This window comes from Galleria mellonella, unplaced genomic scaffold, assembly GCF_026898425.1.
Source record: "Galleria mellonella isolate WM207_F2 unplaced genomic scaffold, CSIRO_AGI_GalMel_v1 utg310, whole genome shotgun sequence".
Lineage (NCBI taxonomy): Eukaryota > Metazoa > Arthropoda > Insecta > Lepidoptera > Pyralidae > Galleria > Galleria mellonella.
The window spans coordinates 1,108,365-1,136,192 of record NW_026442071.1 but is presented as its reverse complement, the minus strand read 5'-3'; the positions used below and the strand labels follow the sequence as shown (position 1 = coordinate 1,136,192).

At 31.0% G+C, this 27,828-nt stretch overlaps 1 protein-coding gene across 2 annotated transcripts in view; it reads left to right on the top strand.

Moving 5' to 3' along the window:
- The first annotated feature begins 15,655 nt into the window (after positions 1–15,655).
- LOC113523632 (paired box protein Pax-6-like) overlaps positions 15,656–27,828 on the top strand; it is a 49,867-nt gene continuing 37,694 nt past the window's right edge. The window contains exon 1 of one of the 2 annotated variants that reach the window (XM_031907648.2): positions 15,656–16,081. In XM_031907648.2, the coding sequence (XP_031763508.2) occupies positions 15,952–16,081 (130 nt within the window). In that variant the 5' untranslated portion in view covers positions 15,656–15,951. The remainder of the gene's footprint in view (positions 16,082–27,828) is intronic. The other variant, XM_026909633.3, reaches the window with a different exon arrangement.

Here is a 27,828-nt window from a genome sequence, read left to right as displayed (position 1 = left end):
ATATAATTTATACAAAAAACGCATAAATATACAACAAATAATATATGTTGTTCTTTAAAAAATATGGTGAATATCATAAGATATATTTTAATGAAAATTCGGTAGTCTTAACACCTATATATATATGTATGTACCTACATTACGTCCATGTCACTTGACTGAAACTAGCTTTCCACGTAAATCCAATTTGTGTGGCTCGTCCAAAAGGGCGACTCGTGGCTGGCTGTAATTATTCACGTGTTATGACATCTCATTTGCATATAATCGGTGAGGCAGTCTCCGATGCGTGAGGCAAGAACGGGCAACCGTAGGCCATTCACACGAACACGCCTATCTTGATTGAAGCCGGCCTATGAAAAAGCGGCCACTAATTAAAAAATAAACTACCTAAGAATGCTTCGTGAATTATTCACGAAAGCGCCCGGAAAAGATTTACCTACATATACATGAGCTACTTACGAAATGCGGATGAGTGTAATTAACGATTTCATGAACGATTCCTGACTATCTGGGTGAAATAATCTTTATGCTACGATGTTTCTATGTAGTTATTGGTAATGCGTTTTATGAATAGGTAAATTATATTAAGAGTTACTTTTCAACCGACTTAAAAAAGAAGGAGATTCTCAATTTGTTTTTTTTTTATGGGTGAAAATGGTATGGTATCCCCGCCTGCGCTAACGGGATACGCTGGCGGAGCACCAGTGAAGGGTGATAGACGAGAATGAAAACAGGCCAGTTAGCCCATCATGATGAATTCATCAGCAATTAACCATGATAGTTTCCAGGGAGAACCGCGAGGAGGTCGACCTGGTTGGCTATATTGCTAGCAATAGGATTCTCAGTGTCCATTACTAACAATCCCTTTCTCCCCTCTCAATTCGGTTGTATATTTTTTTATGTTTGTTACCTCATACCTCCGTTAGTTCTTAACCGATTTGGAAAATTCTTTTTTTTTATCTAAAAGGATATATTTATAGTTCAGCCCTATAAAAATTTTATAAAAATCAGTTCAGTAGTTTAGTAAAACTATCTGGTTTTCTCAGAATTGAAATGGTTTTTTTATGTGGAACATGTCTTAATTATTATGTGAGTTCGAAATTGGGGAAGATTTCATTTTATCTATATTTTTTTGTAACTAACCATGTTACACAATAATGTTGCTAATGCTGAACTAATTTGATAATTTTTATTTTAATATTTAGGTGTGTTGGTCCTATTTTTTGATTATCGAAACTTCCATGTTATTTTGCATAGTAAAAATACTAGTTGCGATGTAAAATTTATTCGTGAATTCTTAATATTTCATTCTAAATTTCAATGTAATGTGTCTACATAACATGTCGTCGTTCATAGTGTAAAATAATAATGATGAAAAATGTCAACAGTCATCTATAGACTCCCAGGGACTGTGCTCATGCATTGTGATGTTTTGGGCTAAGATGTCATGGTCTGTAGTTTTACTGTCTTATACTACTTTTAAACTCAAACACAACCATACAAGCACAGCTGTTTCACAGCAGAAATATGAGTGGGACAGAGGTGCCCAAGCCGACAATTTTCGTATAAAAGTCTCGTTGCATTGCCGAATACCATCCTTTAAACTGAAATAAAGTCTTGCATACATAGTTTCTTGGTGACAGAAACGACACTGGTAAAATACAATAGGAGTAATCTTCTCTCCTACTGAAGAAGACTAAAAATCGAAAAAGATAGCTTACCTTCTAATCTTTCTAATATCACAAATCTACGTGTACATAAATTGTACTTCTCACAGCATACATCAAGCACTTGGCAATTGGAAAGCGGCGTGAGATTTGTGTGTGAGCCAGGCATTATTTGCACGACCTGCATCGCTGAGTGCATATCTATGCATATTGTCCGTACCAAAACCTATTGTATCCAGTGCAAACCGCGAAGCGAGCAAAATCGCCTCCTTTACTTGCGCAATGCTGGAGCGATAGACGCAACGACTATGCGTCGATAATAAATTTAATGTTCTTTTCTTGTAAGACTTTTTTTCATGATATAAATAAAATTAAGTATTTCACTTAAGAAGAATAAATTAGAGAGAATAGATCATAGTTCCTGCACTATAACGAAGGTATCGAACATTCGGAGGTTGCAATATGTACCTGCCTATCTGTTAACATCTAATAATTTTACTGATCGCAAACTTTTCACACTTTTTTATATGGACCGTCAGATATTTTGTTATTTCTAGTAATATAAAATATCAACTTACCTACTACTTTTTCGAAAAATTCTTTAATAATATTTTAGCTAATTTTGTGATTGTGTATCTATATAATTAATAGCTAATACATCTCATAACTCTTGTTTTAATTTTTTAAATTATATTTTAGTATTATTCTCCTCGTTATAATAATCTTATAATGTACTACTAATCAGTATTTCGTCGTAAAAGATTGATTATTAACAGCACGCTAGCCAGAACGATCAGTATGAGTATTCTTTCTGGTGTGTTGTGCTTTCATGATGTCCAGAGGAGGAATAGAACTTATGTATGTTGTAATATTATTTCATTACCATACACAAATAACGAAGAAAATAAAAAATATTTTATTTTCTTTAAACTTTATTGATCAATAAAATGTGGTACAAAAGGTGGACCTAATGCATTCTCTACCAGTCAACCTTTAGAGTGTGCACAGATACACGATGGCGATTTATAAAAAAAAAAAAATAATAATAATATAATAAAGAAATTATAATAAATTTGTATATGATTATAGTTTAAAAATTAAAATCGTTCTATAATAAGCAAATCTAAAACAATTCTAATAAAGTATTCTAAGTAGATTATTAGAAACTATAATTTGTAAAGAAAATATAGAAAACTATATCAGAGAAAAAGAGATGTTTATGCGAACTGTACACATTCAGGTCGATATCTTTGTATGTATATTTAGACAGACGTCAAGACCAACTTACATATTAGTAGAAACCGTATGTGAAATGACGATTAAGAACAGTTGTAAGTAGCCTTTGTTCGATCGGAGACCGATAACACAAGCTATTGTGCGTTAACACAAGACCCATACGAAATAATAGTCAACATTACTTACCTACCTACTCTACACATTTGCGAGTGACGTGCTTGCAAAACATTGAGGCTCTGTATACATCGCTAGTTTTTTTTTTTAATAGATGATAATGGAATGGTAAACTCGCTTGCTCTAACTGTATACGCTGGCGGGGCGCTAGTGAGGGATGATAAGTGAGAATGAACAGGCAAGTCAGTTAGCCTATCGTGAGGAATACATATGGAAATTAGCATGACAGTTTTAGGAGGACCACGTAGAGGTCGACCTGAGAGGGTATATTGATAGCAATGGAACTGGTAGTCCGCATTATACGCAAATAGATAATATCTACTATTAAATATAACTTTCATATAGAAAAGAGATAACATATGTCTATCAACTTTTCTTTAATAGACATATTACATATAACAGTAATCTCGATGGTAAGTGGTAACCAACATATTGTTATGAGTAACACCACATCATAAGAGGACATCATAGAACAATCTGTCCCTAAATGTTCGTACGCCCGTATTTTAAGATTTTATCTTAGATTATAGGATTTATATCATCATATCTAATTTGACAAACTTGAAACCATATCCCACCGATTAAATCGAAGTACAATCATGTAAGAACACTGAATTTTAGAGATAATATGTATATAGAGTCTAAAGTAGGATGACTTTTGAATAAATTTTCCTGGATGTATCCTAGCCTTCAAACTGAAATACAGTCATGAATACACAGCTGCGTGGCGGTAGAAACTCAAGTGAGGCGAAAGTATCCATGCAGATTTATCTTTGTATCTGACATTTTTACAAAATCTATATTTCTGTACTAATAATATAAAGAGGAGAGATTTGTTTGTTTGTTTGTAATGGATAATCTCAAAAACTACTCGGGAAATTTGAAAAATCCGGTCACCTATAGAAAGCTACATTGTCAGCAAATCATAGGCTATATGTTAGTTATGAAATTTCTATCTACCCGTGCGAAGCTGGACTGAATCACTTATAATTATATAAATAGAATATAGAATCGTTAAATACGTTGCTAAACACAAAATTCAAAAATGTGTGGATCAATTCGCCTATTTTTTTTTTTCAAATATTCGTTGAAGCTCGAGGAAGATAGTTTAGGTAATTTTTTCAATTTTTGTCTCCATATGAAATGGAAATATTTAAAAATTCTTTTTCTATTTTTCCTATAGATTCGTAACTGCTAATTCTGTGGTTGCCAACCCACCTGCCAAACGTGGCAACTACTGGTAGAACTTCCCTTTTGAAGGATGCCTATATTCAACAATGGTCAGTCAACGGCTGATATGAACTGTTAATTAAGTTATTTCAATGAAATATTAACATAATTTTTGACAGAACGACATCTGTCGAGTTAGCTAGTACATTTATTTAATTATAAATTTTATTTCTGATAAAGATTAGTCTATGATTTTTTTTATACAACTTAGAATGTCAAACAAGCTGACGGCCCACCTGATGGAAAGTGATAACCGTTGTCTATAGACATGAGCACTACCATGGACACAACAGAGTATACTGTTTCGCCCATGATATCCCCATGATACATAAATAAATTAAATTATGAAATGTGTAATAATTAAATATTCACGTAGATAATCATCATTATTTCAATCATTAATTGTCCACTGTTGTACATAGGTTTTCGCTATAGGGACAGAACATTGCCATAAGAAACGATCTTAAGCCATTCTAAAACCTTTTCCTATCGTTGTAAGTTCTTAGAGATCTTTGCCAGTCTAGTTACTTTACCATTTAGAAAATAGTAATATAATAATGTTTAATTGAAACGTTAATCTAATTTACATATTGAATTGTTGAAATGTACATAAATCTAATATAAGTGTGAATAAATTTCCTCTCAATAATAAAGAAGCCGTGTCATATAATTATAATGATATTGCATTATTTCTGTACAATACTTCTCACTATGTGCAGCCAAAAGAACAATGAGTTCTTTCATCAAACTACCGGAGATTTCACAAAACCTTAAATGTTTCTTTACATTTGGTTCGGAACAGCCTTTTGCTTCTAACCATTGTTAGTTTTCGGTTCTCACCGTTATTTAATTACCTAACTGTTCTGTAATTAGCGTATTCATAAACGAATTGAAACGATAATGAGAGGCTATCAGTCGTATTTTCTGAATAATATATGCTACCTAATAAAGTAACGCATAATCTATTTACAATCGAAGTTTCCAGTGACGTTACAGTCCGTTACAGTAACGCTAGATACTTTCGGGTACCTACATTCTCATGGACGAGGCAGTAACATGTAATTATTGGAATATGACAATTGGTTTCCGTTATTGAATTTACAAAATTGTAGTGGTCGATGAGCGGCTGACGTATTCGCTCCGACGAATTAATGGGCCCTTGTGTGGTCTACATAAGTTCGTATTTACATAGGGTGTAGGAGCGGCAGTTGTGCGGGCTTTTTTCTGTTAATGTATGTAAATGGGAAACAATTAGGCGAGTTAATACACGGGGTAGGCAGTCTAGGCAAGTGCGCCTCGCGCCCCTTCCGCCAAGACGCCATATGTTAGTGGGCGGGCGGCGCGTCGTGTACGGACCACGAATCTGCTATATAGCGTGTTTCTGTTTTATTCACAAGTTTTAATATTTATAAAGTCATAAGTAACGTATGAACTAATAGTTATTTCTTGATGAGTTTCTGTTGTTTACTTGTTTATTAACGTAGTTATATAATTTCAGTAAAACCTAGACGTTCTACAAAGCGTTCATTATTTACAATAGCTCTCCATTATGTAAAGTTTATAAGTTACTATTATAAGTACGACGAATGTAATATATTAATACAATATCTTTTTGGTAATATTGAGGACGTCGTCTTACATCTATTCGCATGCTTTTAAAATTTCAGGATGAGCACGTAGAACTAAAATCCAAAGAACTGTACCCCCCTTTTATACATCTTATAAATGGCAAACAAACTGTGAACAAACTTGATGTAAAATGGTACTTAAATGTTATCACTAAATTTAAATAAGTACACCAAGAATATTACAGAATAAATTGCGATATTCATGATCCCCCTCATGTCCCAGTAAATAGATCCATCGTACGAATCGATACACTGCTATGTAAATACAGACGAGAGACACTGCAATAAATTGGTAAACAAGTTAACGGACTGACTAATGAAAAGTTGTCCAATACCTGAATAACATTAATGACACTACATAGTGTGACATTCATGATTCCCCTAAAAATAGTTACACGTTACATGTGGTCTGAAGGGTATAAATTATTATATTTGTAATACAATAGGCAAAGAGTATATTCGTTTTTCAAAAGTCGGCAGCACACCTGCAATGCCGTTGGGGTTGTGGGCGATCATGGGCGGTGGTAGTCACTTACCATCAGGTGATCCGCGTGCTCGTTTGTTCCCTGTGTTGTAAAAAAAAATAGGTAACGGGAAGATTGATTATTTTTAATATGTAGGTATAAATTACAGGATATAAGGAAACTGTGATTTGTTAATGGTAATATTCATTAGGATATATTTTTGATACCTACTTACACTGTTACTAAATTGAATTCAAGCTCTCATATTTATTATAAGCTTAAGATAAACACGTCTTAATTTAATGTTTTTTTGGAATTGTTTAATTTTATGAATCCCAGTTTGTTTTGCACCAGTGTTTGATTTATTTACAAAGAACACCTTCTCATATTGTTATCAAATTAAAGCCAAATATTCATGTTTATTATATGATTAAAAAGTGTTTATTTATGTTATTTTTTTAAATGATTTCATTTTTTGATCTCTGTTTTGTATCAAAGTGTCGGATGTATTTAAATAAGATACTTATTAATATTGTTACCAAACTGAAGTCAAGTTTTCATGTTTGTTACAATATTAAAAAATTAAGTGTCTAATTAATTTATGTAGTTTTTCTCTGTAATTTTTTTTATTTACATAGTTTATTATAAACCGAAGTGTTTGGTTTGTTTCAATAAGAGTTATTGTGAACAAGAAAAAACTTGCAAAACTTTGTAAATTTACTTTTATTGCATTGATTTCTAGTCCGTTTCATGCTAGGAATTATTAGGTATAATAATAATAAATTATTAGGTAGGATATTTATGAAATGGATATTATAGTTAGTTGAAAACAGAATCATTATATTTCTTAAAATTAATAAAAAATTGTATATGGTATGTTATTAATGGTGTATGATCTTTAAATTCTTTAAGGACAGTTAAAAGTTTTTAACTGGAATATATACAATACTCCAAAGTTAAACATCTATTTCATAGCGTATTTTCTATCATATACCTTTTATCTTTATTATATGAGATGAAAATGATGATTTTCTACCATAGGAATTAGGTTATTTAATTTACGAAAAAAAAGAAAAGTACGGTAAAGTGTATATCTAGAAAAACATTCTAGGTATACACTTTACCATACTTTTCTTTTATATAAAAATGATAAAAAGTTTAACGTCCCGTATCATCAGTCAACTAGCAGGACCGAAACAAAAATATTAATTTTGTTTCCCTTTCGATTCTTTTATATTGGATAATATGACAGAGTGACACCATTTGTACTTTCTTTCATTAATAATTCTGAAACAATTTTTTATTAGGATAAGTATTCTTATGAATTTCGAAATTATGTAAGATTGTGTAGGTACTGCCTATTTCTAATTTATGGAAATATCTATCTATATTTATCTTACTGTGCCTTGCCTCGAAGACTAAAACTTAGTTATCACAAACTTGAAAGCTTATAAACAGCAAATAATATGACTTAAATTGACTCTTTTTGCCAGGATCAAATCACTGATTAAGGAGTCTACAATAACTACTCAAAGAAATTAAGTCTTTTGACTGATATAATATGTAGAAACAATATGTGTGTATTAACAAGAGCTCTCATTGGACACTGCAAACTAAATAAGCAAATGGTCCAACTAGGTAAAAAGTGTTTATAGATTTTGTCACAATGATTTGTGCACATAATTTGTGGCTGTAACCCACTCATAAATAATTGATATATCTTTTTTGGGAAATACATTTTATATTCTGAGGAAATAAAAAAACATCGCTGTAAAGAACGTCTTAAAATTCTTATTACTGACAGGAATTAGTAGCGAACTTTAAAAAAGGGCGAACACAAATAATTTTAGAGTTCGCAGTGATAAAGTTTTTCTGTCTAAAAAAGCTCGTCTGTTAATAATAATAATTATACAAAATTTGCGTAGATGTTTGTAATAAAGTAATATAAATTATTTAAGTAAATATTGCAGTGCACAATAAAACAAAATCCATAAAATAAGGTTCGGGTATTTGAGAGTAATTTTTAACTATCCAAGGTAACGTAAGTTGGATAATTAAAAATTAATCTCAGATATTTTTTTGAATTATCCATGCATATATGTATTTTGAATAGTTTCTTGCGGTATTAGTATTTATGTGGTCGCAAAGTATCATTCGATTGTATAAGTTTACCTAATTTAAGATGTAGGTATATGAGTAAATTGTATATTTTCTATTACCTATTCCCAAATTGTTTCGAAATATTTACTTGAATTATTAATATAGCTTACTTTATTTTGATTATATTTTTATATAATAAAATGGTGGGAAAATTAAACTGTTTTATGAATGTGTAATAGAGAATATGAATATAGATACAAGTTTCTATAGATATGCTTAATCGATATTTTTTTAGTAAATATATACGTAGAGGTGTACAAAATAGTTTTAGCAGTTAAACCGTTTAGAAATATCCACAGGGGCAGAAGTGAAGTGAGCAGTCGAAGCGAGAATGAGCTGGCGGGGAGGAGCTACGCTGGCACCGCCCCCGGTCGAAGCGCGCCCATTGGGCGGACATAGTTGCTCTTGATTCACAAATTGTAATCACACAACTCAGCGGCGACAAAATACCGTTATACGAATTGCTTACTTTCAGAAAATTATTTTATTAAACGATTCTGATTATGTAATCGAATATACAGGTTATATCTAAGGCGTAGGTACTTTTATTGTTAAATTTATACATGCAGTTTCTAATTTCTTTGAAGCTAGAACATTAATTGGTAATAATATCTATGGATAATGTAAGTGCTTTGATTTCTATTTTATCGGTATATTTTATAGCTAACAATTATGCTACTGACACCTACATAGGTACCTGCCTACGTGCTTAACTCATTAAATAAAATGATAGTGTAACTCTGTTACCATTTGTCAATAAAATTATGAAATGACGTATAGTGCTATTAATTACATCAATTTATGTATTTAAGTAATGTAGGTATTTACTTAATAGATGGGTACAGAATTAACAATTTAAATATAAAAAAAAAATAGAATGATTTGAGATACAGTTCTATTAGACCTAGAAGAGTGTCTAGATTATTAGAAAAATATATATTCATATATATAAATATACCTTCTTTGTTATAATGAACGGATCTCATTTATTATTCTTAATTACCCCTCATCGAACAGCAGAGTACCTGTCTTCATGATATCCAAATATAAAATCTAATAGATTAATAATTACAACATTTATGTAGAGAGGGGGGGGGGGTTGTTAGTAATGCCCACTTAGTAATGGAACAGTTTCATTAATGTATCCTATCAGTTCGATCTCCGTGCGATCCTCCCTGGAAACCATCGTTCTGAATTCCAGGTAGGTATATCTATTCAAACCTATTCATTTTTCATTGGTGCCCCGATAGCATATACCGTTAGTGCAGGCGGGGTCATTATTCCATTATCATTCATTAAAAAAAAATCTATGTAGGTATTAACTAAGGGATTATTTATTAATTAATAAGGACTTATTTGTCGAATAGGTTATGTATATAAATTTACATATACAGCTTAACATATGTTCATAATTTCATTAAAAAAAAAAAAAAAAACTAAACAATAACTATGAAATTAAATAGAATCTCACAACTCGAAAAGTCAATCGAGCAGAAAGGTGGAGAGACGATATGAATAAGAATAGATTGCAGTCTTTGTTCTATCAGGTAGCTGTCAGATCATGTGTCACACTACCGCTTGGGTGGTCCTATAGACATAGCACAAATATTTTGAGCACATTATAATGGAAATAGGTGCTGTACGCGACCGGTGCCGCTTTGTCGTCTGACCTCCACTAATAACGACGCGAATAGACCGACCAAAATGTCTTGACATGTTCTAAAAAATACGGGAATTTATCCATTCAGTTCATATGCTGATGTTGTGAAATGTAACTGAAGGCAACTTGGGTGTCAATTTAAATTGGATAAGTGTGTGTTGAATTTTGATAGCTTTTTGTAGTATGAGTAGACATGTCCACTTTTATGCTGATGGGATGGTGACACTTTAGTTCACTATTATATTATCTGTGGATTATTGTTACAACTAATGACACTATTATGATAGCAAGAAGATTACTGCCTTATAATTTACATAAGATAAAAATAAAATTATGCAGATAAACATTTTATTTTTTACATATCACAGAGTAAGAAATATAGGTAGGTACCTATCTATATTTTTATTATTAAGTTGAGACATTTACTAGAAATATATGTGTTATTTTATCTGTTCACCTGGAAACTTCTCACTTATTGATAAATATTGACCAATAATTAAGTACGATGAACATTATTAAACATATTAAAATAGATATATCTATAATCAGGAATATTATCTTGGCACTTATTGTGGTTCAAGTCACTCTATGAATAATTTATTAATAAAATTATTAAGTATCATAGTAAAAACAGCTTTGCAATTTAATATCTAAATTATGCAAGTAAAAATGTAAAAGGTACCTACTATCATTTTCATACATACATAATTGGTATCATGTTGTAGAATAGGTCTGGGTTGTGATAGTTAAGTTAGTTGTTATATTTCTTCTTCAAGTTTTTTTAAATAAACTTCATTCTTTTTCTTTTTTCTTGTAATTATTTATATTTATGTTAAGTTTACTATTGTAATCTTTTGGAGAAAACAATAAAGAGTATCTATCTATCTATATCTATCTTTTTTGCCCGGAATAAAACATTTTGTCGAAAAGTAAACAGTTTGAAACATGCTTCAAATATGATTTTTTTATTGCTTCTGATGATTAAAATTATGTTTCTAATATATATTTTATTATATAGGTATTTTATTATGATTTAATTATATATAATATATAGTTACCAAATTATTAAGAACTGTTAGGTAGGTGTCAAGATTTGAATCTTAAAATAGCTGTTGAACTGTCAGTTATAATATATAAATATATAATTAATATCAGCGAATTATGGTAGAGTTATATTGATTGTATTTACACTCCTTCAAGTGTTATCGATTTTGAAAACTGACTATCTTTACATCCTTATTTACTTACACCTTTTACAACACATTTACATCAAATATATATTTTATACATGTAAAATATATATACCCTATTTACATCGAATTGGTATTACTAATGTTCCATTCAAATACTCTAATAAGAGCATATAATTGTATTTATTTTGTCGAGATATACCTATATATTAAGCAAATTTAAATACTATAAGATTGGAATGTGTTGCAGCTAATAGATAGGTGGGTACAATCGTTTCTTAAACCTATGTTCAGCAGTGCACATGAATGAATGAAATGAACTCATTCTCTTTAGGTAATACGTGAAAATGTTACGAAGAGAATATCATATTTATAGGTTAACTTTAATGAGTAAATTCTAATGTGCTATCATTGAGCGGCATCTCTCCAATATCCATAGTAGCGAATAGATTTAGAACACTACCCACATACAGGCGGCACCATTAATTTAATCGTTATTCAGGTACAGTCAGGCACCTATATAGTGCAGAGATAGCCGTCCACTCGGTGCGAGATAAAAGTCGGCGGGCGCCGGCGTCGACACATAAATAAATATATTCATTAGGTGACACCCACGCGGTATCTCGCCACTAAATCGTGCGTGTCCCCAGCCAGGCTGTCCCGCTCCCTTGACGCGGGAGGCTGTACGACACTCAGCCACTTGCAACGTACTAAAAGAAAAAGAAATACAAGGACAAATGTGAACTAATCTTTCATCCGTATACATTTTTTAAAAGTAAAGTCGTTTGGTACAGATATTGATAATTATCTTTAGATTTCTTTTTTTCTATTAGATAATGGGTTCGCGCTTGGTTTTATCTCACCCGATGGAAAGTGACGGCGACACATGAAATGAAACGCACTTACTCAGAAGATTTGAAGAGTCCGAGAATGTATTTCTTCGGGAATGCAGAAGTAGAAAGAGCTTTTCTCTCTTCGCCAGTTCGTACCAGGAATGATTATACGATGACGATGTATATAAAACTGTATCCCTCGGCTTTCCAATATCTATTTTAATTTATCTAGATAATTAAGTTTTAAAACATTTAAAAAAATGTTACCCAAAATAGGCCAGTACCAGTTTATTTTTAGTATAGGGCTATGAAACAAAAAAATGTGAGGATGCGAAGCCAACAAAAATTTACTTGGTCATGCAAAGTCACATTAAAATTCGTAGAGGATTCAGATTTATTAATTTCACTATTATAACATACCTATTAATAATTAAATTCAATTACATTTATTAATAAATATACAGTTATTTTCTGTTCCTTTGACGCGTTTGTACATTTTTACTACTAGGTATGTATTGTCAGCGTGTGCAATAAATTATACAAATAAATTAGGTGCATGCATTGAAAATATTTCAATTTTTAATGAATATTTTAATTTAAAAAGATATATTCATGTATGAGTAATGCAAAAATAGACATAAATCACAATAATCACGTTATAAATAATTTGAGAGTTAAATTTTGTTAGTTTCTTATTTTTGTACCTATATATGTTTATGCTTTTACTCGTTCGCGTGACCGAGATATGTTGACTGATATTATTACGAAAAAAAAGTAGCCTATATTTTTCTTCAGCCCATATTGTATGTGTATACAAAATTTTATAGTGATCGATTAAATCGTTAAGGTGCTACAAGGCAACAAACAAACAGTTTGTTTATTTGATAGGTACCCTTTCATATTTATAATAAAATATTAGTAAGGATTATTCTTATAGAGTGCATAATTGAAATAAATCAACTGAAACTCTTTTTCGGCAGTCGGGTAAAAACAGTATGTAATAAAAAAAAAATAATATTTTGTTTTTCATATTATTCTGGCATGACTATCGATTTTATGAATTCGGTTGACTCGAAAAAAAAACATATTATACTTATCACATTACTAGGAAAAAAATGAAATTTATGTTCAACTATTTAATTTGTTTTTTAATTTTTTGTCAACATATTTCTAAGTATTTTATGTAAGTGTAGTGTATATGTCTTTCAGCGGATCAATAGAGAGATCTTAATCATTCGTTTATTATTGTCTGTCGAATTATAAATTTGATTTTTAAATCCATAAAAAAACAATGATTGTGCCGACAATCCGACGGCATTATGGCTCTTATATTTACACATCTAGAATATTATTTTATGTTTATTTTTTTTTTAACTAATTCTGTCTATACTTAAGATTAAAATTTAATTTGTCTGTTTTGTGAAACTATTTATTGTGTTAAAAATCAAATTTATTGTAGTTGATTCTGTCTCATTTATGAAATAAATAATTATTACCTAATTACTTTAGACAGATTTGTGAAATAAAGAATTTGTTATATTATCACATAGGTATTCATTTAAATAGAGAGTTTTGATACTTTGTACAAGGTAATTAAAAATTAAATTTTTATTGTTTAGTAGAGCTATACTAAACATGAGGTAAGTAGAGATTACTGACTTGTTTCTATCTTTATACCATAATGACAACTGAATGAATCTACAGAATTTCAATTATTTTATTTAACAATTAAAGGTTTGGGTACTTTTTTTTAAACATATAATTTATTGTGTAAATTTACTAATAAAAAATATCAGGGACAAATATTACATAATAACCTACATAATATATGACGTACATAAAATACCTACCTAATTTGTGACGGTAACATTACAGGTAGATAATGTAATAGAAAGTCATCTTAATAAATCTAAATAGACATAGGAAATAGTGCTTATAAATCATCAGATCAGTATATGGAGTCGGCTATTAATTGAAAAATAAAAAATAAATCTAGATCTTCTATAAGTGTATAAGCATATTTTTTATACACCAAGATTTATATAAAAAGACTGTGGTTTTAAATAAAAATTGCTTCCATTTTAAGCAGTGCTTTCGGCTTGGAAGCCGTTTATTTTACTATAGACGTAAAATACGAGAGAGCTCTGTTATGCTTTCAAAAAGGAAACCGCAATGTTGTTCGAGATTGATATAAATTAAAGAGTAGCACAACAAAGCATATTTATCGATCAAAAGAGACGTGGAACTAGGTACCTACATTTAACGCCAGTTGGACATCGACGGGACCTTCCGGCAATTCTGTTTCACCTGCAATTATAAATAAAAACGCGCTGTGATACATTCACTGTAATAGCAGTAATAGTACCAACCTACCCGATCAAAAGATGTCCATTTACGTATATTTTGCCGTAGCAATTTGCAAACCTCTTTGCTATCGATAATTGTTGGCTAATTTGGTTTTAATTTCCGCTGATTATGCTACTACCTATAATATGGCGCTGTTAGTCGCTATTTGTTTTTTCTTTTATAGTCTTAACTATTTTTTGTACAACAAATATAGTACCTACATACAAAAATTATAAAATACACATATATAGTCTAGGTAAGTATACCTACTTATACTACTGTATAAAATAAAAATGGATAAACATCTACTTTTTGAATTACTTATTCAAAAATTATAAGTCTGAAATCATAAAAGAAATTAAGTTAAGGCGCATTTCCTAATTTCTTTTTGTTGATGTAGTATTATAACATCTGCTTTTTTCCCAGAGAGCCTATGAATAATTACAATTGACAACTTGGAAAATAAAGACTTTAGAATAAGCAATAAAGTACATATAAAATAATGAGTTTACTCTTCGAACTAATTAAAAGAATGCCTTCAATACAACAACTATAGCCGGATGCTAAGCGTGAATAACTAAAACTACACTTAATTAAGAAGTTAGTTAATGTATGGTTGTCGTCTCTTAAAATATTATCGATTTCATATTGGAGAAAAAGAGAGGAATATACATTAACACCTCCGTTACGAAGAAATGGTAAAAGATCACCTGTGCTCACTACCGTAATTTTACCAGTCGGTAGAGCACCTGTCCCTTTCATGCGATTCAAGCTCAGGCCGAACCGAACGAGTGCGAGTAGGAGTAGTTTCATTCCTGTTTATAAAGAAAAGATCATAAATGCCTTTCCAGAGGAGAAGTAAAGTGAACTTTATGTCCAATAGATACATATTATATTAGATTGTCATGTTTGTGTTTGAAATTTCAAGCCAAAGAATGGGACGGAAGGCTGCAATCGAATCGAGCGCTGCCGTAATTTTGACGCGTTCAGAAATCGAATTAAGAACGTTAGAGTGAGAGGTTCTTGGAAGCTCTATTCAGTGGAGGTAGTTTTTTGTTATTGTTTGGTAGCGGAGATTTTTTTCCGAGGCGTGCGAATGGGAGTAGGCGCGCGAGTGGGCGCGCCGGCACGACAAGCGCGCTCTTCAGTGTTCTGGCTGAGCTTCAAGCGAACGCGTGCGGGCGGACTGTTATCCGTCCTATAGGTGCTATACTCCTGGCTTATGAATTAAACATACAGAACAATTATAGGAGCAAAAAATCTGGACTTGTACAATCAAATCGTGAACAGTAACTGAGTGAACTCTTGGTTGGTGCCGCATGCTCACGTTCCGAGAAGTTCGTAAGTGGACGGTGGCCCGACCATGTTGATATCGGCGGGCAGTGGCCCCACGCCTGAATTTTCCCCTGCCTCGTGCTGCGCACCCTGGAAGATGGAACCGGCCCCTCCTGCGGCCGCAGCCATCGCACAAACTCTCAATTTATCCCCTAATGGTAAGTACTTTCTTATTCAAGTCAAAGATACTTTAAAAAATGTAAAAGTTATGTGGGGAGCAACTGTGATTAGACGCCTACCTAAGTTTTCTTTTGATATTAACAATTTTCTATATTAAATACGTTATTATCGCAAATAACTTAATCTACTAGATATATGCTAATATTTTTTTAAACCGGAAAATTAATACGAGTAAGATATTTCACTTATTATTACTTAATATTAATTTGTTAATTTTTCAATTTGCCAAAATTGCTATATACTCAAATCTATGTAGTTTTAGTTAAAAATATTAATTAATATGCTTAGGTATATGAGAATTATAGATATAAAACAAGGGGATTTTTGTAAATATATTATATTCTCTACATATTAATTATAATAAGAAATATATAATAAGTAAAAAGGCATATTTAACTAATTAGGCAAATAAGTAATAATATAATAAGTCTTAGACTTATGTAATTTTACAGTTACCTAATGTTTTAGAAGATAGAATAACATAAAAAGGCACAGATGAGACTGATTATCTTGATCACTAAGGAAAAGAGGTACCTATATTCAACAATGATTCAAAGAGTGAAACATTGGAAGAGTCCAGATATATTTTTGTTTTTATAACATTGTTAAATGAATACATTTAGGTCACATTAGAAAAATAGCATATTGATAAAACAGTAATGCTATTTTAATTTTGCTTTCAACAATCTTTTGCAGCTTTAAAAGTTACAAATTTGACAAATTATGTCTTTTCTACGACAGAATCGAGGTTATGGTTCGAAGTAAATAGCAAAGGTAGATAGGAAACTTTAAAACGAAGAGGCATAACTAAGTAAACATTCCATTTCCTTCTAATATATTGTCACTTCAAATATTAAAATAATATGCAAATTTTTGTTTCAGTAAGTTAAAAGAGAAACAGTTAAATATTTTAGTTTTTGACACAAAAATGTGGAAAAATCTTCAATTTGAATTTTCTTGAGTCTGTCTCGCTCTGTAATTTAGCGTAAAAATTTTGGTTTTACATATATGTATTAATTTTTTATAGCAGATGTATTTTTTTGTATATTTTTCTATAACATTTTTAAACATTAGATTGTTTTTTATGATAAATAAATATTGAAACAGTAGCTTACCTACCTAGGTACCTTTTGTTATGAAAAAGAAAACTCATGTATGCAAACAATGTTTTTCTCTGTCAACTGTCGACGATATCCGATTTTTTTTAAATATTATGCTTGGCCATGTAGTCCCGGCATACAATAGGCTGCCCCTTCCTTTCCCGGGGGTGTCAGAAGAACCGACTAAGGGAGGGCGAGAGATAGGCAGCAGCGTCCCTTTTAAAACGTCTTTAAAGCCTGACAGTGGTTGCCAATTCGCCTGCTAAGCATGGCAACTACTGGTAAAACCTCCCAAGGGGGAGGTTTATGTTCAGTAATGGACAGTGAAAAATTGATATGATGATGATGATGCTTATGAGTGCACACTATATTACTTGCATTTTATAAATAAACTTTGCAACATAAATATTGTGTGTAGACAGTAAATTTATTTTGATACAAATGTAAATGTGAAAATAAAATAAAAATAAATAAATTTACATAATTCTTTAAAAAGACTAAGGAAAGTATAAAAACTTACTGTGGTCGTAACATTAAAGTTAATACAAAATGATGTGAATTATTATTCCATTTAAATCAATCTATTAACTTCAATATAGTATTATTCAGTATTTGCTTATACTTCAATGAAATAAATAAGAAGCATTTGGCGTTCCATTGTTTCTGCCTACTCTAATGGGAGACAGGCGTGACAGCTATGTATGTATGTATGAAATAAATGGGTTGGTAATAGGTAGTATTTCTTATTATGAAGGAATGAATAACAAAATATTTTGTTTTATTCATTAGTTTTTTTTTATTTTATTTTAATATTACATCTATTTGAATTATATGATGATATATGAATAATATTCCTACTTTATTATATAAATAAGCAAATTATAACTTTAATTTTATTTTAAATTAATTTCTGCAATTGAATTATTGAAGAGAGAATTAGAATCAAAAATAAATGTTACACTAATATAACAAGCATCATATATTGAAAAGAAACAAAATTATAATGGCGTATTTTAGAATGTATCCCATAGAAATTGGCCTAGTATGGGCATGCTTAATATAGCTTACATATATCTACCTTATTATATATCTCACAGATATACAGACAGATACATAGAGAATGTAATACTATAATAATATGAACATATCACTATAAAACTAGTACCTTGTTGTTATAAAAGCTTTCTACTACCAGTAACTTTTTACTGAATTCATTTGTAAAATCATCTATAATTTTGTTTTTGTGAATAATTTATTTCTTTTTGAATATAATTTAGGTCTATAATTAGACATTCCATGTATAATTTCCAAATCTATTTAAACGTATATCCTTGATGTATAATATATTGCTTTGTTAATGGATGATAAGTTAGGTTGGACCCATTGTCATGTCTTTTTGCACATGTTTATCCTTTTATGGCAGCCTAAGATATCCATGTTAATAGAGTGGAACTTGCCTTACTATAATGATCGACAACCAGATTGGTAAAGGTAGCATTCCAAACGCATTGAAGATAACAATTGACAGAGATAGGTGACAGAGTCGCGATATTGGTATGTGGTGAGTTGAATGTCGCGACCTGTGTATGAGAGTACGACTGCCGACGGCCAATAGCTGTCTCCACCTACCATCACTTCCCATTAGGTGAGGTAATAACAATCGCAAATTCATGTTGTATTAAAGAAACACTTCCATGTGGTCCCCCTGGAAACCGTCGTGGAATTCCTGGTCAATTTATCACGATGAGCCAACTGACTTTACTTCGTCTTCACCAATCATTCCTCACTGGTATTTTGTTAGTGTATACCCATAAATCGAGCGTGAATATTACTCCACAATTAACTTATAAGAATCTATCTTCATCGTTGTATCTCGCTGTGTTTAGGACACCACCTTATGAAATATGATTGTAGTATAAAAATAAAGAAAATTTTTAATTATTACAAATATACTTCAATAATAAAAAAATGTGGAATTGATTGATGCCTGTTGATTGTAAAAAATAGAAGTATAATCAGAATTGCTAAAGATGTCGCGTAATATTTACATAAAAAATACAAATGAATTGAGAACATCCTCCTACATTCCAGTTTCTGAAATTATATATCCATTGCTCTATTAGTTGAACAATCTTTGTTGTTGTACCTATTACTATATGATATTGGTATTAATGCAGATTTTGCCTTAAAATTATTTGCATAATCTTAACTTTTTTATTTTCTTCTATTGCCCTTTTTGTTACTATAAGTTTGACCCTCAAAGCACTTGTTATAAGAAATTCAACCCACTGTATATACAGTAGTTATAAATCAAAGACTTTTTTAATATGGAATAATCAGTAACTGTTTTTTTATTTGATAACGCACAGTGCATATTTTTGAAGCTACCCCTTTAATATTGTATGTATAAAAATATAATTATTTCGATATTATATACTTGATAACTATCTATCTAGTTTTACCAATGGAGAAAATAAAACTGTGTATTAAAAATAATAAGAACTCAACACACGTAGGAGCAATCATTTGTCATAGCTCGTTCAGCAACCCAGCTGCCTGAATGAGTGAGCGAAAAGAGCAGGCATCACACGACATTGTCAGCATTGTATTGCCGATCGAACTAATTAATCGGTAGATCGGCCGATAGATTGTCCGGTAGCGTTTCCGGCAATGGTTGCTCAATATTCACCAGGCAATTTAATGATAAAGCATTTGAAACGTTTTGATTAAAGATATTAAACAATTGGACAGAAAGAATTAGATGTATTGTCGAGTGCCCCAGTTCTGAGGAATCGGTGCTTATTATTTAGTAAGTAGTTATTGCAATTTCTTATATATACATATGAATTATCTTTACTATAGTATATTATAATCAAAAGTATCTAGAAGTTGAAACCAAAATACTTTAAATGAGATTTCTTCTAGTTTTTCTCATACTTTTTCTCAACTCCTCGTAATTAAATAATAATGACACTTATTACCAGGTCCTTATGCTAGAGAAAGGAAATAAAAAAATATATTCATCATCATATATATATTCTTTATTGCACTAAAACATACAGTAACAACAATAAGTTAATAACAATGTTAGGAACATTTAACCGTCTACTGCTAAATATAGTCTTCCTTCATAGATTACGGAAATAAGGATATTCCTCATAAAGAACGGGCCTGAGCTATCTGCATCCCTGTAATGTATTTGAGGTTGTCGCTCCATCTAGTGGCGAGTTATTCTTCACTGCATTTGTCTATAGGGGTTATTACTCAAGAACATTTCTTCTCAACGGAAAATAAAATAAAATTTCATAAATTAAAGAACTGCTTGAATTTCAGTAAAGAAGATAAGTCTTATTTTTTTCTTGTAAAATCCGGCAGAAGGTTTGAGATATAATAACGAGTACTACTATTACTCTCTACAACATATTATTAAAACGCAACGCTCTAATGAATAGAAGATGTTAATTGGATTAAGAATAAATTATCAGAATACTTGAATGATTAGAAAGATAATCAAGCCTCCTCTAGGCATATAGTGGTGGAACAATCATGGCTTGAATTACTGGAAGAATCGAACTTATTTAGATCGGATGCAATTTTAATGCTTAAATTTGTATTATATCAACTGTTTTAGATATTGCCATTATTTTGTGAACCCAATTGGGTACTTTTCTCTTGGATTTTGTATTATATTACTTACCCATATTTTATTGAACTAGTTGTTATTTTGCAGCATTTCACTGGTTATTTGGTCAGAAATATTTTGTTTAATTCCGCTACCATTAATTTGTGTGCGATTGCTAATACTAGAATTTTGATTACTATTATTATTACTAGAAGTTCTATAATCTTCCATCATTATGAGATATGGCAGTGAATTTACAGAGTACAGAGGAATAACACATGAGTCCTCAGGAATGACAACGCATGGGGGTATCATGGGCGAAACAGTATACTCTGTTATGTCCATGGTACTACTCATGTCTATAGGTGACGGTTATTACTTTCTATCAGGTAGATCATCTGCTTGTTTGTAATTCTAAGTTGCATAAAAAATCACATCAGCCATTAACTATCTACTGCTGAATATAGGTCTTCCCATGAAGGGAGTTTTACCAGTAGTTGCCATGCTTGGCAGACGGGTTGGCAACCTTAGTAAGACTTTTGTGACACTTTAAGAGAGTTGCTGCTGCCCATCCCCTTAGTCGCCTCTTACGATACTAATGGGAAAGGAAGGAGTGACCTATTCTATGCTGGGACAATTTTCTATATTAGTCATCAGTCTCTGACTACCACTTCATCCATGCACGTATAGCGAAAAAAAATCTCATCAAATAATTAATTCACTCACCATCGAGTTGTTACATACTTACCGCTGTCATAATCTGCTCAATCGCTTGGTTTTAATTTCCATCTATTGAGCACTCATGGGATATGCTTTAAAGAAGTTCCATCTTGGTATGGTACATACATTAAAAAGGCCGGCAACGCATTGGCAACTCAATTGGTTTCGTTTCTGTCCATGGACTTCGGTAATCATTTACTACCAGGTGCGCCGCATGCTCGTTTGTCGCCCTTTCATATAAAAACAGAAAAATCTTTTTCACCTGTTGCAAAAAATGTGGGTGTGTGAGTTGGTTGAATTTAAATATGTCAAATTGTTTATATAGATTAATTCTTAATACAGATCCGACTATTAAATGTTTACGTTACGCTATAAAAACCTTTAGGAACTTATTTTTTTACATTTTAATGTTTACACACAATTAGTAAAAATTGCAAAAAATAAGTTATTCTTACTTTGTTAGTCTAGACATATGAAAACATTTTATTTATTCATTTATATAGTAAGTTAATTGAGAATTTGTAGAAAAATATACTGGTCCCTAAATATTTTTGATACATATATTTATTTAAGTAGTATGCTTGTTTGCTATATTACATATTATTCTTAGTATCTTCCTTCAATGTTTCGGCATCAGACGACCAAATAGGGCGATAGCCTATACCTTTACATCATAGACATACTATTTATACGCATGAAGCGTTTTGCGTCTTCCTTCATCATGCGTATAGCCAAGGAGTGGATCTCTCTCTTTGCTTATATTTTCCATTCAAATATAATCAGCACCAATTTAAGGCAGAAGTGAATGACATATTCGTGGGTCTATGAGCTTCATCTTAGATCATATCATCGCTTTCCATCAGACGAGATCGATATCAATCATAGGATTCTTTAATAGTAAAAAAAGAAAAATTTTGAAGTAAAAATATTAACTTTTATAATAACTTTTTTTTATACAACTTAGAATGGCAAACAAGCTGACGGCCCACAATAAGCATCATATCAGTCGTTAATTGTCCATTGTTGAACATAGGTCCCCCCCCTATTAGGGGTTTTATCAGTAGTTGCCATGCTTGGCAGGAGATTTGGTAACCGCAGTTAGTTTGTGGTGATGTTTTAAGAGGGACGTTGCTGCCCATCCCTTGACTATTAAATTCTCTTAATTTCCTCCTACAACATCCACGGAAAAGAAAAGTGTGGTCCATTCCTTGCTAGAAACACACAGTAATTGCTATACCTACTTTAATGGATATTGTGTAAGATTTTGGTGATATTTTTAATAAATAAACGACAATAAAATCATTATCGAATTCAATTAATTTCAGTATACCAAAGGGAGACTTTCTACAAAAGTCGTTTCCTTGGGCACCTCTGTTCCATTCGTGTTTCTACCGTGAAGCAGTTTACATGGTTGTGTTTTGGTTTGAAGGGTGGGATATGACAGTGAATTTACAGGGTACAGAGGAATAACACCTGAGTCCTCAGGAATGGCAACGCATGGGGGGTATCAGGGGCAAAACAGTATACCTACTCTGTTATGTCCATGGTATTGCTCATGTCTATAGCCGTATGGCCGTCAGCTTGTTTGCCATTCTAAGTTGGATAAAAAAAACATACATAACAAATAAATATAATCTTTGATAAAAGATTACTGGAACTAATAATGTAAAGATAATTTTAAATATAGTTTCCAAACAGAAAAGATAAGTAAAGAACGCAAAAGGCTATCTAGAAAACTTCCGATGCCATTGAAGGAGTGTGTAGATACTTTACCTTTCTTGGTTAATTACCACTACTCGAGTCAGGGTGTCTCCTTCTGGTGTTTTGATAAGAATACACATTATTTGGTAAAGTAATTTAAATTATTAAGTGTTTTTATTATAAGTAAAGAAAACAATATGTATACGGAGTAATAAATTAACAATGAGTCACCTGTTCTAAAAGGCGACTTATAAAGTAAGTAAATACAAATACCTGTAAGTGAAAGAGAAGAAAATCTTTATATTTTGTATAATTTTAATGTTACCTATCTGACTAGCATAGTAATAGAAAGTGGACTATATCCTTCTCTTATGAAAAAAACCCGAGAGGTTGAGCCAAAGAAAATGAAATTTTACTTTATTTATTTATTTAATTTGATGTACATAATAAAGGAATACATGGCGGATATAATATCTAAAGGCGTTCTCTACCTGTCAAATATGGGAAAAACAAAGATTTAAAATTTTAATTGGTTTTAAAATTTTCTATTATTTTATATATAAAATCGGTTTGATAGCATCAATATCCGTTAACAATAACTATAGATGGTACTTGAAAAATTATCAGAGCAATATGGATTTGTCCTCTGACTCACAAACATTCATTGAGCGTTTACAGTATATAACTCATGTGTTTCGCGTCAACGTTTATACTGAGGCAGGTTTGATCAGGTGCGCTAATAAATCTAATTAACATTTAAATGGTGATCACGCATAATAATCAGGTGGCTTTGTAAACTGAGACGATGCTCCTTAATTAGTAGATAATAGCAACAATGTATTAATGAGCCGTAAAGTCGGCTAAAACATTCATGCACAGTGTTAATGAATAAACTAAGACGCACTTGTTCACACTCAATGGGAGTCATGTGACGCAAGCGTTGAATACCAATGCGCAGCGGCAGGAGAATGAAAATAGCATACCTCCATTTCATTATTCCATTTTTTTGTGTTTTACCGAACTCTATAACAATAATAGACATAAACAGGCCGACAACTTGCTCTAAGCTCCTGTTACTCATAACAGGATATCTTTTTTTAAGTTCATAATAATATTAAGTTAAACATATACGCGATATATCATTGATTCTATAAAAACTAACTTATATCGAAATAGATTATAAAGGTTTTAAAGAATAACGTTAATGAATGTTTATAGCAAAAGAAATTGAAATAAATATTTTCATAATAGGACTTTTTTAGAAATTGTAACATACGATAACTCTAGCATGAATTCTTTGCTTCTACTCTGAAAGGCGAAATTTGTGAGACACAATTTCAAAATATATGTGACAAGATTTGTATATGCTGTTCATTCCTGATTATTGAAGACAAGGTCGTGGCTAAGAATAGATTGAATAGAGGAGGCTTGAAGGATTCCAAGCTGGTGAATAGGCTTGGAATCCTTCAAGTCTTAACTTATTAAATTTATATTCGGGACCCTTAAATGAAATTTCGGTAATGATGATTAGGTATGCAGGTACTATTTACGTAAAATTGTGTCGCGTTAAATTCCGAAAATGACTTAGGTTAATTGTTACTAGTTGCATGTAAAGACAAAAAGATATAGATATGGGATGGGAAAACCGAGAAAGATTGGGTAACATTTCAAGCTCTATTGTGCGTTCAGAATAACTGTTATGATACCAGTGACTACGTTAGTTATTAGTCACAAGGACAATAGTTCTTTTATAGTACATACAATGGCAATAAAAAATAATATTCTATCATAAAATAGGCTACCCCTTTCTTTCCCGTGGGTGTCGTAAGAGGCGACTAAGGGAGAGCGAGTGATGGGCAGCAGCGTCCCTTTTAAAATGTTTCCAAACTCTAACTGCTGTTGGCAATTCGTCTGTCAAGCGTGGCAAGTACTAGCGAAATCCTCCAAGGAGGAGACTTATGTTCAACAGTGGACGGTTAAAGGCTGATATGATGATGGCATTGATGATGGTTAATTTAGTACTTATTATTTATTGTATGTTATATTTATTTCGTTGTAAGTATTAAAAATAAATTTATTTAAAAAAAATAAAAATATTTTAGATACTTATTTCAATAAACATACTTGTTTATATCCTGTATGGATACAGATACTGTAAATTAATTGCGCAAAATTTTTATTGTTATGTAGATTATGAATAAGTGTCAAAACATTGTCAAGTTAATTTATCAAGATCTTATACGTAATTAGGCTACTATAGTAAATACTATTGTGTACACCGAATAACTATTTATTATGATTAGGTATTGTTATTCGTATTTTGACATGTTGATGGAATGTTTAATAAAATTTGACAGAGAAAAATACAGGTAAACAAGCTCAGTGTGTACGAATATACGTTTATTATCATGTTGAACAGTAAGTATGGGTACTAACAGGACGCTAGATAGGATTCATTTGATTAATTTATCAGAAGTTCACTTCCTCTGTAACTTGAGGAGATAGACATGGCTATTAAATCTTTGTAGTTCCATTGAATATGCAAATAGTAGTTGAACAGGATACTCAAAAACGCGATTTAAAACTTGTCTTCATTGAATGTAGAGCCATCCATCGTTACCATCTCAAAGTAAATTAATACTTTAAAATTAGTGCACTTTTTTAACTACTGCTTTTAATATCTTTGAACATATTTTAAGATAAAATTGATTTTGATCATTATTTAACAATGTATTACAAAGTTTAAAGTTAAAAATAGGCATTATAGTTAAAGTACGTAAAATTAAATTGTACACTAATTTCTAATCAACATTTTTTTGTTAAATATGCCAGATTTTTTCCCCTTTCCTTTCCCTCATTAACGTTGTATGTAAATAAGTTTCTAAATATAAAGGTGGTAGGTACTTTTTTATTTTAATTAATGACACCGTTGAATGTAGGTAACATTGTGTATGGAAATGTGAATCTTTGATTTTTGCATATTGGTAATTGTCGGTGAAAATAGCCATTAATAAATTAAATGATAACCTTTGAGACCTTTATATTTAAATATTTGTTATTTTTATTAACTTTTACTTGTACTTTATCCGCGTGACCAAGATATGTTGTTGACCGGGATAAAAAGCAGCCTATGTCCTTCTCTATGCTAAGTAGTAGGAAAGTACGTGTATACTAAATTTAACGATAACTAGTTAAGCTGTAATGGTGCCAAGAGATAACAAACAATCTCACTTTCACATTTATAATATTAGCAAAAATTAGAATATTATTACAGAATTTATTTATAGTAATATTACTAATATAATAAAATTGTAATTGGATAATATCTGTATAAGGAAAATATTATAATAAATAATATACATATTCTACTCGTATGTGAGGGACTTTAAAAAGATCAATAGATGTCAATATAATAAAATATATATATTATAGTTGTATTTCTGAAGACTTAACATAAAAAACGGGTGTATGATTTATTTTGATACGCCATCTCGAAATGGATGGTCACCTCCACAATCCAAAAATACAAATTTTACAATAATAAAAAAAAAAAATAAGTGGAATTAAAACTAGTGCTCTCAGAATAAATATTTAGTAAGCAGTAAGAAGTTCATACTTAAAAAATAAAAAATGTAAAATACGAAAATGAACTGTAAAAAAGAGGAACAGTAAAATCGATTTTCCTCTATCTTTAGCATATAAATAAATTAGATTAAGTTTTTTGTATGAAATTTTAGTTTTAGTTGCAAAAGAAATTTTTCATGCTATTGCATTGATTCGTGATCACAGCGCTTAATTTTGTCAACAGAGATAATTGTATTATAATCAGTTGTGGTTCATGTAAACCATAACTAATAATGAATCTTTAGAATGTTCTCTCAAATATGAATATAATTCTAATAGTGATATATTTTGAGTGAGTTCCAAAATGAGGTTTGGAGGAATTTTTGGAAAAAAGAGGCTTAAAAAAAAGATTAGGTTCTCTATTTGAATTTATTTTTCATGTTCGTTACTTAAGAAGTTCATTATGTATAAACTGATTTGGATTGTTTTTTTATTTGGATAAATATATTTTTAGATTGATTTTATAGAAATTTCGTAGAAATCGGTTTAGTGGTTTCATTTTTAAATCAAAATAACTGATTTTGCCATTGTTGAATGGAAGTCGGTGTTTTCTTTTTGTGGAAGAAAATATATTACGAAATTGTTTTCGCCAATTCAATTTTGATTTTGATAATTCTTTTACAATCGACTATCAGTTTTCGTACGCGTGAATTTGAAAAGTAGGAAAATCAATGAAACAGATCATTTCTAAATGGCGTATCAAGATATACCTGATTTTAAATTTTATTTAAAGACCTTTAGAATACAACTGTGAAAACTGCATACAATTTGATACACTATTTTTTGCGTAATTCTGACATAAACAGACAGACAAAATTTATAAAAAATATTGTTTTGGCATCTGTTAGTCCTTATCTGTAGTCTCATATCAAGTAAAACCCCTCAAACTCGTATTATATTTTCTTAAATATCTCCCCTGCACATTACTTGTACATCATACAGTTCGAATTTTACATGG